This window comes from Grammomys surdaster, unplaced genomic scaffold, assembly GCF_004785775.1.
Source record: "Grammomys surdaster isolate TR1022 unplaced genomic scaffold, NIH_TR_1.0 123970, whole genome shotgun sequence".
NCBI classification, from domain to species: domain Eukaryota; kingdom Metazoa; phylum Chordata; class Mammalia; order Rodentia; family Muridae; genus Grammomys; species Grammomys surdaster.
This window is the reverse complement of record NW_021619089.1, coordinates 218,213-234,435: the sequence shown is the minus strand read 5'-3', so window position 1 is coordinate 234,435 and position 16,223 is coordinate 218,213. Positions and strand designations below refer to the sequence as shown.

General features: G+C 39.0%; 1 gene segment (V, D, J or C); it reads right to left on the bottom strand.

Annotated features, from left to right (window-relative positions):
- Nucleotides 1–4,452: 4,452 nt before the first annotated feature.
- LOC114636419 lies at nt 4,453–5,256 on the bottom strand. The segment is given in 2 exon segments: nt 4,453–4,814; nt 5,193–5,256. Coding segments are annotated over 2 exon segments (408 nt in total).
- Between the last annotated feature and the right edge of the window lie 10,967 nt (nt 5,257–16,223).

The window sequence follows — 16,223 nt, the reverse complement described above, 5'->3', positions numbered from 1 at the left end:
CTCAGGCCTTGCCTAGTCAGGAACATGGTGGCACCATAAGAACAAACTTGATTGGGTGCTGCCAACTTAAATATTAACCTCAACATTGAATGCTGTCTCATCTTTTTTATTTACTTTCTCTCCAATGTATTTTTTCACTTTTCAAAGCTCAATTTAATGAAACTATACAAGAAGAGTTCTTCAGTGTCTTAATTTTCTCAGTATAGTTGATTTTTAAAGGTTAATTCAGGTTCTGTGAGTAAATAAATAAAATGTCTGTATTGCTGGATTTTCTAGTCATGATAATATTTATTCTACAATACATGTACTTTAATTTTTAGCTTGAGAAATTTACAAGGTACTATGAATATTTTTACATCAGATTATACATGAACATATATATCCAATTATCTTTAGCAGATACATAGGGAAATATTTGGGAGCTTTAATGTCAGATATAAAAATGAAACCTACTATAGTTTATTTTTTATGGATATTTTAATTTTTACTTTTCAGATGTCACACCCTTTCACCATTATCCTTCTGTAGAATCCCCTATCCCATCCCTCCTCGTCCCTTTTACTTTTATACCATTTTAATTACATGCAAGTATTCAGGTCACTTCTAGATTGAAGGACTATCAATACAGTAGATGCAAACAGTCAAGAAACAAGCAAGACAAAAGACATAAATAGTCAAAAAAAAAGCAAGGCAATAAACAAAATTCTATGAACACTCTCATGATCACTGTTTCTAAGGGCTTATCAGGATGACCAAAATGTCTTGTCTTCACCCAAAGTCATTTTTGGTCTGAAGTCTATTTCCTTGTTCTACCACAAAATTTAGATTCCTGCCTGAATTACTTTTTTTTTCTGGCCTAAGAATTAGATTCCTCCCTGAAATTATTTGTTTGTTCTAGACTAAAGTCAGATTCCTGCCTGGAGCCTACTTCCTCGTCCTTGGCCAGTTTTTATTCCTACCAAGCAGCCCATTTCCTTGTCCTTGGCCAATATCAGCTTCTTGCCAAGCAGTCCCAAAGGTTTCATATCTTTCCCCATTTTTGATTTCATTAACAAGACTAAGCCTGTTTTAGGTCATTATGACAAGAATGCCTTCCTTACCCATCATGGAATATGCATTATCAAAACCAAAGCAATTATGTCTTAGGTTGGTAAGGCTCTGTGCAGTATATTACACATCCTTGGCTTGCCAGCCTGTTAAATTAATAACTATGTTTGGGGGGTCCATTTTCAGGTTCAAGCCATGTACTTTGGCTGCCAACATGTTGATGTTGTCAAAGACAAGTTTTAACATGACGGGCAGGACTAAAAGTATTCCCAAGACAAAAAGGGATACCCATATATGCCAATCTTGAAGCTTAACCAAAATATAAATACTGACCTCAGGTCATGAGTAGTTTTATCAGCAGTATCTACCGAATCAAGACTCAGCAGAGCAGCATTCTTGAAATTCATAAGCTCACTATGTAAAGTTAGAACACAAAGAGGTGTGTTAGAATTATGCCAAATACACTGCAAGGGTCTTTCAAATTCTTCCTAATTATAGTGACTACCACTGTAAATTTTAGAACTAACATTAATCTAATGGTATAGGCATGACACTCAAGATAGCTTCTTACCCTTAATTCTCAAACCCCTTCCAATTTTTGAATAGGATTAAGAGCATCAATCTGTTCTTTCAAATGCCTATCAAAATCCTCTTGTATATTCAACACAATAGTAATATTTTTTTGATAAATAATTAACAAAAGTAGCTGTCTTAACTTCTTGTGTCAAAGCAATTGCAGAAGCAGTGGTGCTGGCAACTGATGTAATTGTAAGGACCCCCGAAGAGGACTCCCAACTCAAGTCCTGATCAGCTCGCACCCAAGGAGACATGAGAGACTGACTTGGTGCAAATGGCAAAAGGAAGTTTACTAACAAGGGCCCTCAGATCTAAACTCATCCCACGCAGGGGAGAGAATCGATGAAGACCCCAGGAAGTTTAGAACTTTTATAGGGGGAGGCACAAGGGGGAAGGGAAAAGCGGGAAATTCTGGCGTGGTTACATATAATTGGGTATTTCAAACATCAGCATTTTTGTGTAAGCAATCATTTAGGCGGGCTGGATGACCCACTATTTTTGACCATGAAAGCTCAGACCTTCTAGGATAAACACCAGGTGGCCCATTACTCACTTGGGCATGTTTAGACTGGTCAAGACATGTCATTGGTTGCTTCTACATTTTTGGTCACCTTGTCCCTAGAGGGGCTTGATATTTTTATTATGGCTATTCTCAGCAAGGTCAGCAAGCCGTCTGGCGGTCCTTGCCAAGTTGTTTTTATTTTTTACTCTCACATAATTAAAGCTGTTATACCAGCAATAATCAAGCCCACTACCCTCTTGGTTCTGCTTAAAGCCTGATTCATTTCTGCCAGTACTTGCAGGGTATTTTTAGAATACCAAGGTTCTGTGATACTAAGGACACTAAAACAAAAGCTGACTGATAGACATCTGTAACAGACATTCTGGATTTCAAAACACAAACAAAATTAAAAGGTATGCAATCAATGAAACTTACATTAAATACTATAGAAGAAACAAAAGTAATTTTAACCTGACAATTAAAAGAGCCTTTACACATGTGCTAACACCTGTTTGAAACCCAAATCCTGCCTCAACTTTTTCTCTTGCTAACTACATCAAAGATAACTGCAGCTAACTTCCATATATGTCTCTGAAATTGTCCAGAACTGAGTTTCCAAATAAGGGCTGTTATTTCCAATATTGGATTGATTTCTGGACCAGTCCATGATTGACTCTGAATAACTGGTCACATTTAAGGACAATACAAGTGTAATTAAAAGTTCTCTTTTTGAGTATCTTTTGCACAAGATCTAAAAGCTTGAGAAAAGGCAGCTTGTCCCATCAGGGGTATAGGTAAACAATGGTGGGTCAGGAACATATGTCCAATACAGATTCCAGTCTCCATTGTCAGGACACTCAGCAAGCTCACAGGTCAGCATCATTTTTTGTCCTGGCATCAGCATGTCTCACCCATTGCTCTGGTGGACATCATGTTTCTTCAACACCCTACAATCAGGAGTGGGTTGAGCTCCCAGGAGTCCAGCCTCCTCTGGGTTTGGGGTGACTTGGTGCAGAGGTGACACCTTAGGGCTACTCCAGGCACAGGCACAGACCGGAAGGCTTACTATAGTTTATTAACAGTACATTTCTTTGTGTAGCAATGTCAATGTTTTTTAATGTACATTCTTCTTTAAGTCATTGGGTTCTTATTTACATTTTGTTTTGTTTTCTTATATGAGGGAGAGACTACACCTCAAAATATGTAGGCAAAAGCATTGCTTAATTTCTTTTTTTTTAATTTTTTTGTTGGTTATTTTATTAATGGAGGCGGTGAATGGGATGTAAGGTGAATAAGGAAAACATAATAATAATAATGAAGAAAGAGAAGAAAAGAAAGAGCTTTGGTGTGTGACAGGGAAGAGGATAATTGATAATTGTGTTTTTAAAAAAATCATTATTTCTTTATGAAATAAAAATTAAATAAAATGGAAATTAATGAAAATCCTAGACAGTATGTGAATCAATATTAAGTGAAAGAATAAAAATGTGAACATACAGGAAACATATCTAATGAAGTAAAATGTTATCACTCAGTCACTGCAAATCCAGAGAATATAAAATAAGTTCTATTCAAAACACCTGTCCAAAATATTATATGTCAGGAAATAAAATAAAATTTTATCAATAAATACAAAACAAAACCACAAATGAATATTAACAGAGGAAATAAAATATTCAAAACAAGCAGAAGATACTATCATAAATGTATTGCTAGCCATATGCAACTGTGCATGTAATTGAAATTAAACATGGAAGGCAATACAGTTAGACTAGCTGCATAGAATACCAAAAACCATTTATATGTCAGAAAAGAAACATTTCATCAGTAAAAGCATGTTATAAAAGTTACAGAGTCACTGAATAAACTTTACATGAAAAGCAAATGGAAGTAGGGCATTTATGTAAATACATACATATATATACATATACAGATAGATAGATATAGATATACAATAGGATATATGAATTTAAGTCAAAAGTATAAAATTTGTTGAATGAAGTAATTACATATTAAAGAAGACAGTTTAACTAAGGAATATATCTTAGCTTCCCGTCTGCTTTACTGAGTAACATTGAGTGAAAAAGCACTCAAGGCCTATTGATCCAAATGGGTTTTCCCTGAGCCATTTTCTCATTCTTTTCTGGCTTCTGGGATGGCAACTGTTTACCATTCTCTGAGGTAGGTGCAAAATTGTTATTACTGTGGCAATGAAGCCAAAAATTAATGACCAGTGAGCTGTAGCCTAGCTGAACTTGCCCTAGGGCAGAACCAATAATCTGGAGTTCCTCAGCACATCTCTCTCACACATAAATAACATCTGGCAACTAGGACACCCCAAGCATGAATGTTTTTGTCAGGATCTGCATCACTGTGGGAGGAAGATGTGTAACTTGGAAGCAGTAATAAACTCCCAAATCCTCAGGTTCCACTCTACTGATCTTGAGTGTGAAATCTGTGCCTGACCCACTGCCACTGATCCTGTCTGGAACCCCAGAAAATTGTTTGGAAATCTCATAGATGAGGAGTTGTGGAGAATGGCCTGGCTTCTGCAGGTACCATTCTAAATAAGTATATCCATCACTATCCACAAGTTTCTGACTAGACCTGCAAGAGATAGAGGCTTGATCTCCAAGGCTGACAGGCAGGGAAACTGGAGTTTGTGTCATCACAACATCACCTCTGGAAGCTGAAATAATGAGAGAGAAGTACAGAGTTATGCACAAACTTCATGAACAACCTTGAAATATTTTTAATTTCAACTGTGATATTTACTTTCACATATAATTTTTTTATATCCTAAAATTTCCTTCTTACCAAAAAAAGTGAAACACAGGCTGCAAGGTCCTTCTAGGCATAACTTAGACCATCCTATCCACCCATGTCATAATCTTCATTATATAGCACATATTCCCTTCTAGAACTTCCCTGTAACAAATATATACCACAGAAGCTCCATGCTGGAGGATAAGACCCATCTTCTCCCATATAATATTTTTAATGAGCAATTGGATTCACAGCTCTTACTCCCTCCTCATTCTCCTTTCTCAGTTCCCTCTGTCCTCACCTGGAATCCAGAACAACAGCACCAACAGCCTAACTGGCAACATCATTTTGAGGAGGCAGCCTGAGGAGACTGAGCAGTCACTCCAACATGACAACTGAGCTTTTATCTCAGATTAGGAAGGGTGAGCCCTCCCTGGAGAGCAATATGCAAAGGCCCCTGATAGTGTTGCAGTATAGAAAGAAGAGCTGTACAGGCTTCTTATGGTTGTAAAAATTTTTAAAAAACCTCTTCTATGTTGTAGAGGGTATCAGTGCTCTCAGATAAGCACCAGAGAAACCAGGAATGTTATTCACACTGAGTTTTCTCCGTAATAGAAGAAATGTATGTCTGTTCTACACCCAGAAGGCTGGGAGTGGAAGTGGTCAATAACTGCTATCAGTCGGTTAAGGGCTCACCCATATTTCCCATAACGTTTATCCTAGAGTCTTCCTCTGTAAACCTTTATCTCTATTTTCCATTTTCAGTCAATTAAACCTTAGGAGTGATGTCACATATACTTTACAAAAAAGTTAAAATTTACACATGATTTAGGCATTATTGTGCATATACAATTGAGATAATTATTGCCATGTATTTTTACCAAAGTTATACTGTATTAATATATGTCTAAAATAAAGTACTTCAGTGTCAGATTCTTCAAATTTGATCAAGTGTCAGACATTACACATTTGAAACAAAACCAGATAAATTCTACATCCTTTTTTATTTCATTTTTTATTGGATAATTTCTTTATTTTCATTTCAAATGCTATCCCTTTTCCTGCTTTCCCCTCCTGAAAACCCATCCCATCCCCCCTCTCCTGCTTCAATGAAGGTGTTCCTCTACCCACTACTCCCGCCACCCCACCCTAGAATTTGCCTACACTGGGGATCAAGCCTTCACAGGACCAAGGGCCTCTCCTCCTGTTGATGCCCATCAGGGCCACACTCTGCTGCATATGCAGGTGGAGCCTTAGGTTTGTCAATGTCTACTCCCTGGTTGGTGGTTTACTCCCTGGGAGCTATGAAGGGTTTGGTTGATTGATTTTATTGTTATTCCTATGGGGTTACAAACTCCTTCTGTTCATTCAGTCGTTTCTCTAACTCTTCCACTGGGGAACCCATTGGGTACCCCATGCTCACTCCTGTGGGACTGCGTAAGGGTATCCTGGGTCATGGTTGAGCAGGTGCCTAGAACACCGAGATTCTGCGTGAAATTCTGTGAGAACCGACAAGAGTTCGGTCCCCCCCATCATCCAGGATCCTGAAAAGCAGTCAGTCACAGTCTCCATAGAGTCACATAGGCCAGGCTATAGGCCTCAGGCCCTAGGGATTTACATACTAATGAAGGCCAGAGGGCAGAGAAAATTAAGCATGCCTCCCCCAGATCCTCCCCCAATCCTCCCCCTTCCTCCCTCCCTATATAACTCGGAACTGCCCTGAGTTTCGGGGGGTACGCCTAGATCTATCTATTATCCGCCATGACAATAAACCTTTTTGGAACCAAGGACTTCTTCGTGTTACTGGGGCCTGCCGCTGCCAAGGCCCTCAGGCCGCTGGAACCATAGGATTCCTTCCCTAATGTGAGACCCACCACGGCAGTGGAAGCCCCTCTGGGGCTTGCGCAGCTGTGGTGGCCTTTTTAAATTTTCCCCACACACTCCAATGGTTATCTGTGAGCATACCCTCTGTATTTATCAGACTCTGGCAGAACCTCTCAGGGGACAGCTGTATCAGGCTCCTATCAGCATGCACTTCTTGGCATAGACAATAGTGTCTGTGTTTGGTGACTTCATATGAGATGATCTCCAGAAGTGCCAGTCTTTGAATGGCCTTTCCTTACGTCTCGGCTCCATACTTTGTCTATGTATTTGCTCCCATGATTATTTTAGTCCACTTTCTAAGAAGGACAGAAGCATCCACACATTTGACTTCCTTCTTCTTAAGCTTCATGTGGTCTGTAAATTGTGTCTTAGGTATAAATTCGACATTCTTTTTCATCATGAATATTATTATGAACAGCCCTCCAACTACTACTCATCTGATTCCTCTTCTTCCTTCTGCAAGACGATGTCTACATCCCCTCACCCCCCACCTTGCCACACTTCCCCACCCTCTGGGGCATCAAGTCTCTCAAAGGTTATGTGCTTCTTTTCTCACTGGGACTAGAACAGGCAGTGCTCTGCTATGAATGTATTGGGGGATTGATATCAGCAATTTTACGCTGCTTGGTTGGAGAATCTGTGTCTGAGATATCTTGGGAGTCCAGGTTAGTTGAGATTGCTGATCTTCCTTAGGGGTCAACCTCCTCCTCAACTTCTTCCAGCCTTTCCCTAATTCAACCACAAAAGTCACCAGCTTCTGTCCATTGGTTGGAAGTAAGTAACTGTAACTGACACTTTCAGCACCTTATTGGGCCTCTCAAACTGCATCCATGCTAAGCCCCTACCTGTAAGTGCACCATAGCATCAGTAATAGTGGTGTCAGGCCTTGTATCCTCCTGTTGAGCTGGATCCCACTTTGGGCCTGTCACTAGAACTCCTTTCCCTCAGCCTCTTCTCCATTTTTTTCCTTGCAGGTCTTGCATTGAGGAACAGTACTGGGTCAGAGTTTTTGACTTGGGATGGCAACTCTATCCCACCACTTGATGCCCTGTCTTTCTACTAGAGATGGACTCTACATGATACCTCTCCCCACTGTTGGGCATTTGATTTAAATCCCTCCTTTTGAGTCCTGAGCATCTCTCACCTCCCAGCTCTCTGGTACTTACTAAAGGGTCCCACCATCTCATACCTTCTGAGGTTGCCTGTTTCCATTCTTTCTTCTGCCCCTAAGGGCTTCATTCCTGTCTGCCCACAATACCCGGTCATGTTCCTCTTTTCCCCTCCCTGTGCCCACTCCCACCCAAGGTCCCTCCCTCCCTCTTCCCATACCCCCATGATTGTTTCCTTCTCCCTGTCAAGTAGAATTGACACATCCTCAATTGGGCCCTCCTGCTTGATAACCTTCTTGATTTCTGTGAATTGTATCCTAGATATTATGTATTTTTTTAACTAATATCCACTTATTAGTGAATACATACCATGCATGTCCCTTTGAATCTTAGTTACTTCTCTCAGGATGATATTTTCTAGTTCCAGTTATTTGCCTGCAAAATCATGATGTCCCCCTTAATAGTTGAATAGTACTCCATAGTATAAATGAACCAAATATTCTGTATCCATTCTTCCATTGTGGAACTTCTGGCTTGTTTATAGCTACTGGCTATCACAAATAAGGTTGCCATGGACATAGTGGAATACATGCCCCTGTGGGTTGGTGGAGCATCTTTTAGGTATATAACTAAGAGAAGTATAGCTTGGTCTTTAGTCAGAACTCTTTCCAAATTTTGGGAAACCTCCAGAGTGATTTTCAGAGTGGTTGTAACAACTTGAAATTCCACCAACAATGGATGAGTGGTCCTATTTCTACATATTCTCTACCACATGTGCTGTAACTTGAGTTTTGTATCTTAGCCATTTTGATTGATGTGATGTGGATTCTCAGTGATATTTTGATTGGCAATTCTCTCGTCACTAAGGACTTTGTGAATTTCTTTAAGAGCTTCTTGGCCATTCAAATTTCCTTTTTTATGAACTCCCTGTTTAGTTCTATACCCCATTTTTGATTGGATTGTTTGATATTTTTTGTTTTTGGAGGTGAAATTCTTGAGTTCTGGGACACAATGAAAGCAGTGTTAAGAGGAAAATTCATAGCACTAAGTGCCCTGGAAAAGAAATTGGGGAGATCCTACACTAACAAATTAACTGTACAACTAAGAACTATAGAAGAAAAAGAAGCAAACATACTCAAGAGGAGTAAACTGCAAGAAATAATCAAATTTGGTGTGGAAATCAACCAAATTGAAACAAAGAGAACAATACAAACAATCAACAGAACTAGGAGCTGGTTCTTTGAGAAAATCTACAAGGTAAACAAACCTCTAGCAGAGCTACTTAAAAGGCCCAGAGACAGTATGCAAACTAAGAAAATCAGAAATGAAAAGGGAGATAATATCAACAGAAACTAGGAAAATTCAAAAAATCATCAGATCCTTCAACAAAAGCCTATACTAAACAAAACTGGAAAATCTAGATGAGTTGGATGATTTTCTAGACAAACACAACATACTGAGTTAAAACAAGAGCAGGTAAACTATCTAAACAGGCTGATATCCCCTAAGGAAATAGAAGACATTCAAAACTTGCAACCAAAAGCAGCCCAGGGCCAGATGGCTTTAGTGCAGAATTCTACCAGAATTTCAAAGAACATGTAATACCAACACTCCACAAACTATTTTTTAAAATAAAACCAGAAGAAACACTACCTAATTAATTATATGAAGCCACAATTACTCTGATATCTAAACTGCATAAGGACTCAACAAAAAAAAAAAAGAGAACTTCAGACCAATTTCTTTTATGTATCTCAAAGCAAAAATGCTCAATAAAATTCACGCATATTGATTCCAAGAACAAGTCCAAACGATCATTCACCATGAGCAAGTAGGCTTCATCCCAGGGATGCAAAGTTGGTTCAATATATGAAAACCCATTTATGTAATTCACTATATAAACAAATGCAAGAAAAAAATCATGTGACCACCTCTTTAGATGCAGAAGAAGCATTTGACAACCCCCCCCCCCCCACACACACACACTTTAAAAGTAATTGAGTGATCAGGAATTCAAGGCACGTACCAAAGCATAATAAAAGCAGTATACAGGAGTATTATAGCTGGATCCTCAGGAACTGTGGATGCATGGCTTTTTTGTCTCTTCTTTGGGGGGGATTAGAAGGGGCAACTTTATTAATTTCAAATAAGAAAGTAATTTAAAAATTTTTATTAGACATATACCAAAACATTTGTTAGATTTCTATTTTCAATTACTTGAAGCTGTTAAGACTTAAAATCAAAGTGCTCCATCTTTCAGTCCACACCAATTCCTCCATCCCAGAAGCCTGCAACCATCAGGTATCACCAGCTCTACCTGCATTCTTGGAGAACTACCGACTACAATGAACAAGAGCCAGAGCAATATGGCACAAGCACAAACCAGCTACCTTACTGTGGGACAAGGGACCATGCCAGAAAAATTGGTAAAGTAGAGCAGGTCTGGGACACCAGAAACTCAAGTACACACCTGAGATGGTAGGCTCCTGATTGCTCCATTCTAGATTCCTGATCTGGAACACATGCCACACTCTCCATGCCAGTCATGTAGCTTAGCCCAAAACTGAGTTCTCCATGCTAATGAAGTAAATAGAGGCCCTGAGGGTTTAGCCAATAAGCTTCCTTTCACAAACATTCCTCCCTGAAAAAAAGTATTTAATCTCTGATCGACCCTGAAAGGTTGGTAAGCATCCATTTTTTATGAAGAACAACTAATAAACATTTTGGAACCAACAACTGTCTCTTTCATCAAGAACCACCATAAGGAACATGGAAAAGGCTTTTGTCTACAGATCCACAACCTAAATCTCCCATAAAAGGCCTCTCTGCACTTCCAATTAACTGTCACAAAGCTAAGGACAGTCATCAATGAGCTAAGTTGGATCTCTGAGTCTGTAGCCCCCTCCCCCAACTTCTCAGCAAGACACATCTTCTCAGACTACAGGGCTGACTTGACTCCCAGCTTCTCAAGACTCAGTGATGCCTAGATGTCTAGGAGTTTGGAAGGCCCCAGTTCTAGCCTTGTCACTGACCCAAGGATTTTCGCAAATCCTTTCCTGTCTTCTCTGTGCTGTTCTCCAGCAGCAACTGGAGGCCGAGAACCCAGGGAAAACCAACTTTAACCTTCCCTCTCTTAGACTAAATTCTCTTACCCTCTGAGCAGTGCTGTGGTACTTCCCTAAAGTCCAGCACCCTGTATCTTGCCTCCCCAGGTACTGTGCCCAGCAACACACCAGCAGGATGGAACATGGACTCATATTTCATTCCTCTGAAATTTTTCTGGTCCTTCTTCTGATTTGGCTTTCTTCATTTTCAAGGAATCTTTTCTTTTCTGGGAAAAATGTTTCTGTTTGCATTTATGATAAAATATGTGCATGTCTGTACCCAGGAAGTCAAAATAACTCATCAGATTCTCTAGAACTGGATTTATAAATGGTTGTGAACAAACAGGTGCATGCTGTGAACTGAAGTCAGGTCCTCTGCAAAGTCACCCAGTGCTCCTTTCTTTGGATTCATGTCTCTAGCACTTCTTATTTCTTCTAACATTTCCAATGTAATTTCTTCCTTTTTCTTTTGAATTTAACTATCCTTGGATACTTATGGTGTTACATGTCAGAAAGTTCTAATTATATATCTTCTACCAAATCTTCTCCCTTAATCTTCTTTTGCCCAAGACTATAATCTTGGAAATTGTGAAAATAATACTTATTTTGGAGTATACATCTGTACTTTTCAAGTATCTTTGATCCCCATCTGTGGTGGAGGTCAGAGCTCTCATCATTCTAATAATTTTATTGTAACAAATTGCCCAGGCTTTCAGTCATGACCTTTCTCAACCATTTCCTTATTTATGAACTGTCAAGCATCACCTTCAGGTAGGGAGATAAGACATTATTCTCCTGTTTTACATATTCTACTCAGCATTTTTATTCTCTTTCAGTAATCTTTACTTGTGTTACTTAACAGTGACTACTGTCATACTGTTGCAACAGAGAAGGATTTCTTCAATAAGTTCCCTTAGTTTTTTAAATATATCACATTTAAAGGTAATTCCATACTACAAAGTGTGATAAAGTAAGTTTTTTTTTTAATAAATCATTGTTAGGATGCATTTAATTGATCTTGGTTATTAACAGACTCAAAAGTCAGAAAACTCTAAATGTCTGTCTCCCACAGAAGAAAAATTAATTTCCTTAATGAATTTAAGAAGTCACAACAGGGTACTTAAATGACATAAGATTGAATAAGCTAAGAATGTAGAGCAAATAGGAGAGAAAATCTCAGGCTATTCTCCTTGCAACAATGGTTTGTTTTGCTTTGCATAAGAATAATTAAATAGACAAATAGAGATTTTGTATCGCCTATTTCATCTCTGTGTGTCTAGTCACCATATGTGCACTGAAATATCCAGAATCTGAGGATTCATAGCTTTAGAAATAGCTGAAGGGTTTTTTTTTACAAGAACTGGATTTTTACAAGTATATCATGATGACTACCACATCATTCTTTCTTTAAAAATTAAAAATTACCTAAGGAAATAAGACAGCAAATATTCAATGAGATGAAAATATTGGAAGGAGTGCAGGTTCATGCTGTGTGTGATACTCTTGATGTGATGATTAAGGACCTTAGGAAGTGCATATGGTAAACAGAGAACATAATGTCTTCCCTTAGATATGTGCACAGCATAACTTCTGACACAATGAAGAAATTTTGTTAGTTTATTTAAAATGTGGGTTCTAACAACATTTTTTGACTGGGATGTAAATTGAGACAGAGATATACATGAAAGAAATAAAGTAAAATTTATTTTACTGTCTCTTCCTCATGTCCCTCTTATTCTTTTTCTCCCTCTGATTCTCTACCTTTACCCCATTGTTTCCCTCCTGGGAGACATCCTGATCTAGGTGAATGTATTTCACAAGATAGTGGACATTTTAACATTATGCAAAGTAGCAAGCAAATCATGAATACAATTTTTAAAAATAGTTCACATTATGAATGATTCATAGAGTTCATCCTTCTAACAATTAAAATAAAATTGTGTAATTTTCTTTACCATGTCTAAGAAATCACTCTATGAGAGTCATTAACTATTCATCATAAATATTTAAAGAAGAAAGCATAGTTACTGCCACGTGCTGTTTATAAAGCTCAGGCAAATATGACACCCAGTGACATAATGTTGGGCGTTTTGTGGCTCAGATTACGAAAAGGACAAAAAAATGTTTATTCTTCCCATTTGTATGTTAAAAGTACAATAAATGTAGTAAAAAGTGAGCAATGAAAAACATAAAATAACATGCTTACTAATAATATTAGTATACAAATTGATAAAAAAGAAATCTCAGCATAGATGATTGCAAGTAATTAAAGTAAGATCTCTACATCCTTTGTGGATAACAAGATATCCCTTGTATACTAAAGGACACTCAAATCAATAAAAAAATACATCTGTTTTCATAAGATTAAAAATTTTTTAATAAATGTACATTTGTTTCGCTTACTAGTTTGTAGCATCATTATGTATACATCCATAAAAGGACAGAAGATGGTCCTGAAACATCTGGAACTAAAGTTAAAAACAGCTTTCAGTTATCCTTCTGACACAATGTGTCATCTTCATTGTGTCAGAAGTTTCAGCCAGACACACTTCAAGCAAGCAAATGTTTTTAACCATTGTGAAATCTCTCCAGTACCATAAATGACATTTAAATGCATATCATCTCCAACTTGCAAAAAAAATCAATGTACTAGAAGTAATATTCCTGAACGAGTTTTAAAAGTTATTAACCTCAGTTTAGAATTTATTTGAAAATTCAAAAACAGCATAATGAAGAAAGTATGTTATCTAGAAAAGTAATATTATATCTTTTGATTTTATTTTTCTCTCTATATAAAATTAGAATAATTAAGATTATCATGTACTCATGACTCCTAGAGGCATTGCAGGTGTTGCTCTTAGGGGTCCCTGGGCTAAAAGGTGGCTGGGAACTGGTTAGTCCTAGGCTCTTGGGCTCTCAGGCACTGCTAGGAGGCCACGGAAGGGCTTAGACCAAAGTGCAGAAGTAGGGACATATAGGCTAGATCAGTCCACAGTAAAAAGGATAAGCTCTGGCTGAGTCCAGGGAAATAGAGAGTTCTGATCATGGTGACCTTATTGGCTGGGTCACAGCTGGCTTGGCTTGGGTGGCTGAGAATTTAGGTCATCTGTGGGAGATTAGGCAGAAGCTTAGTAGTTGAAAAACTTCTCCACTGTTCCACATAGCAGGTCCCAATGAAAAGAAATAAACTATGGCCTTAAGATATTTATTGTCATGGCAGAAAATGGATGAATCTATACCCCGGCAGGAGGTGAAATACCTCTTGCAAGGAGGAGGGTCTAGGAAGGAATATTCAATTGGCTATACCCTCTGGCCTTTAGGTATCTCATTACTATGGAGATGTGTCTTGAGGCTCTGTGGCCTGTAGTGATGCCCTCTACTTGTGGAGAGGTTAGGGGGCATTGTCCTCCATGCCTGAATGGAGCAGATCAATGGAGGTCTTCAGCCTTGTGTCAGGAGCCTGGAGTCTGGGAGCATGGCAAAATACATGCTTTCAGGGAAACCTGTGGGGTCTCTGGCAATTTTCAGCTGGCGCTTGACCAGAAACCATGCCGTCCTTTCATGGTCCTACAATTTCCCCTTTTTTCTTTTTTAAGAGAGAGGTGACTCTGGTGTGAATGTGTCATTTGTAGTGGAAATTTTGGGTGAGACTGAAGTATCAAAAGAAAACACTACATAGGCTATAGGGGCAGCACAATTAAACCAGACAATAATTAAGTTAAGGGTGGTGGTTGAGAAGATGAGGGATCATTGATCCATTTAATTGTTCTATGAGTTGTACAGTTTGGAAGTAATAATGTCAGTTTTACACAATATTTGATTAATCTAGATAGACATTATGTTTTTCTTTCTAACATGTAACTTGCTCCAAGTTCAGTAGCCATTTGACTTTGGCAAGACAATTTATCTGTAGCTGGAAGGTCCAAGTCTGTCTTCTGTAGGACTCAGCATAAGTCTCTGGATCTCAGCAAGTGTCTCAAGGGTCTTCAGATGAGGTGTCTGGAGGAAGGCAGTTTGTTGTCACAGGTAGGTTCCAGGAGATGGTGTTGTCTCTGCTGGGTTTGTGGTAGCAGCGCTGTCTTTTTATTTTGTGTGGATAACCTGTAGAGTGATCACAGGAGGGGAGGATAACCCGACCAGGGGGATGTCTCTAAACATGAAACCACTTGAGAGCAACCACATCGTGGTCTGCTGTTATGACTTGAGAAAAGCAAGGGTGTTTGAGGAAATTTGGCCCTGGAAGTCATCCTTTAAATCTGTTTAGGATGGTTGAGGGAGAAAAATATAATAATTACATAGCTGGGATAGCCAGCAACAGTCTGTCTGTAAAAGGAAACTGGTTGTTAATTAAGAATTGAATAATGGTGATCAGCGTACTTGATTTGATGGGTGGATGTAGACTCCCAACCCAAGAGTTCTGGCTCCCTGAGAGACTTCAGACTATACTCCGCACCCTGAGTGGAGTCCTGTGGCTCCATGTCTGCTTGACACAAGTGTGGGGTTAACATAGCTACAATTCCTACACCTCTGTCTCCATGAGAGGCCCTAGACACATGGAGAGACAGAGGTGGGACCCAAAATTCAACACCATAACAGATCCATGCACACACTACAACCCAAGACCTCACCATTTATGGGAAGAAGGAGAGCTAGTCCTGGGGTCATGAGAGTGGTAGAACAGGTCAGGTCCTTCACCAGCTACATCCTTAGGAAGAGTTGGCCCTGCACCTTACCTAGACAGCAAGATAGAGCTAGCACTGTTTGTGGAAATTCCTAACGAGCTTACAAAACGGGCATGAGGAAGAGGCAGCAGAACTGACAAGATAAGATAACCTTTGCCTAGACCCAGGGTTTTGAATTGTTCCACTACAACATCTACCCCATCAATGACTCAATGGAATGCATAGTGGGGCAAGTCCTAAAAATCAAAAACTACAGGATCTTTATGATACAGGACAACAATAGGTTATCAAATATGAGTCCCAATGATGTTCCAGTACTGATAGAGAAGCAGAAGCCAGAGTCCTCTTGTATTAGGCTAACTTTTTTCGATGAACATGTGAAAGCAAAGAAACACACAAATGTATGTACTGTGGGATACAATGTGATTCACTATAGTTTCCTTGACAAGATAGTTTTTTCTGCTCAGAGAGGGGATAGTATGTGAGGGTGGAGGGTTGCAGGTATGGAGAGAGAGAGAGAGAGAGAGAGAGAGAGAGAGAGAGAGAGAGAGAG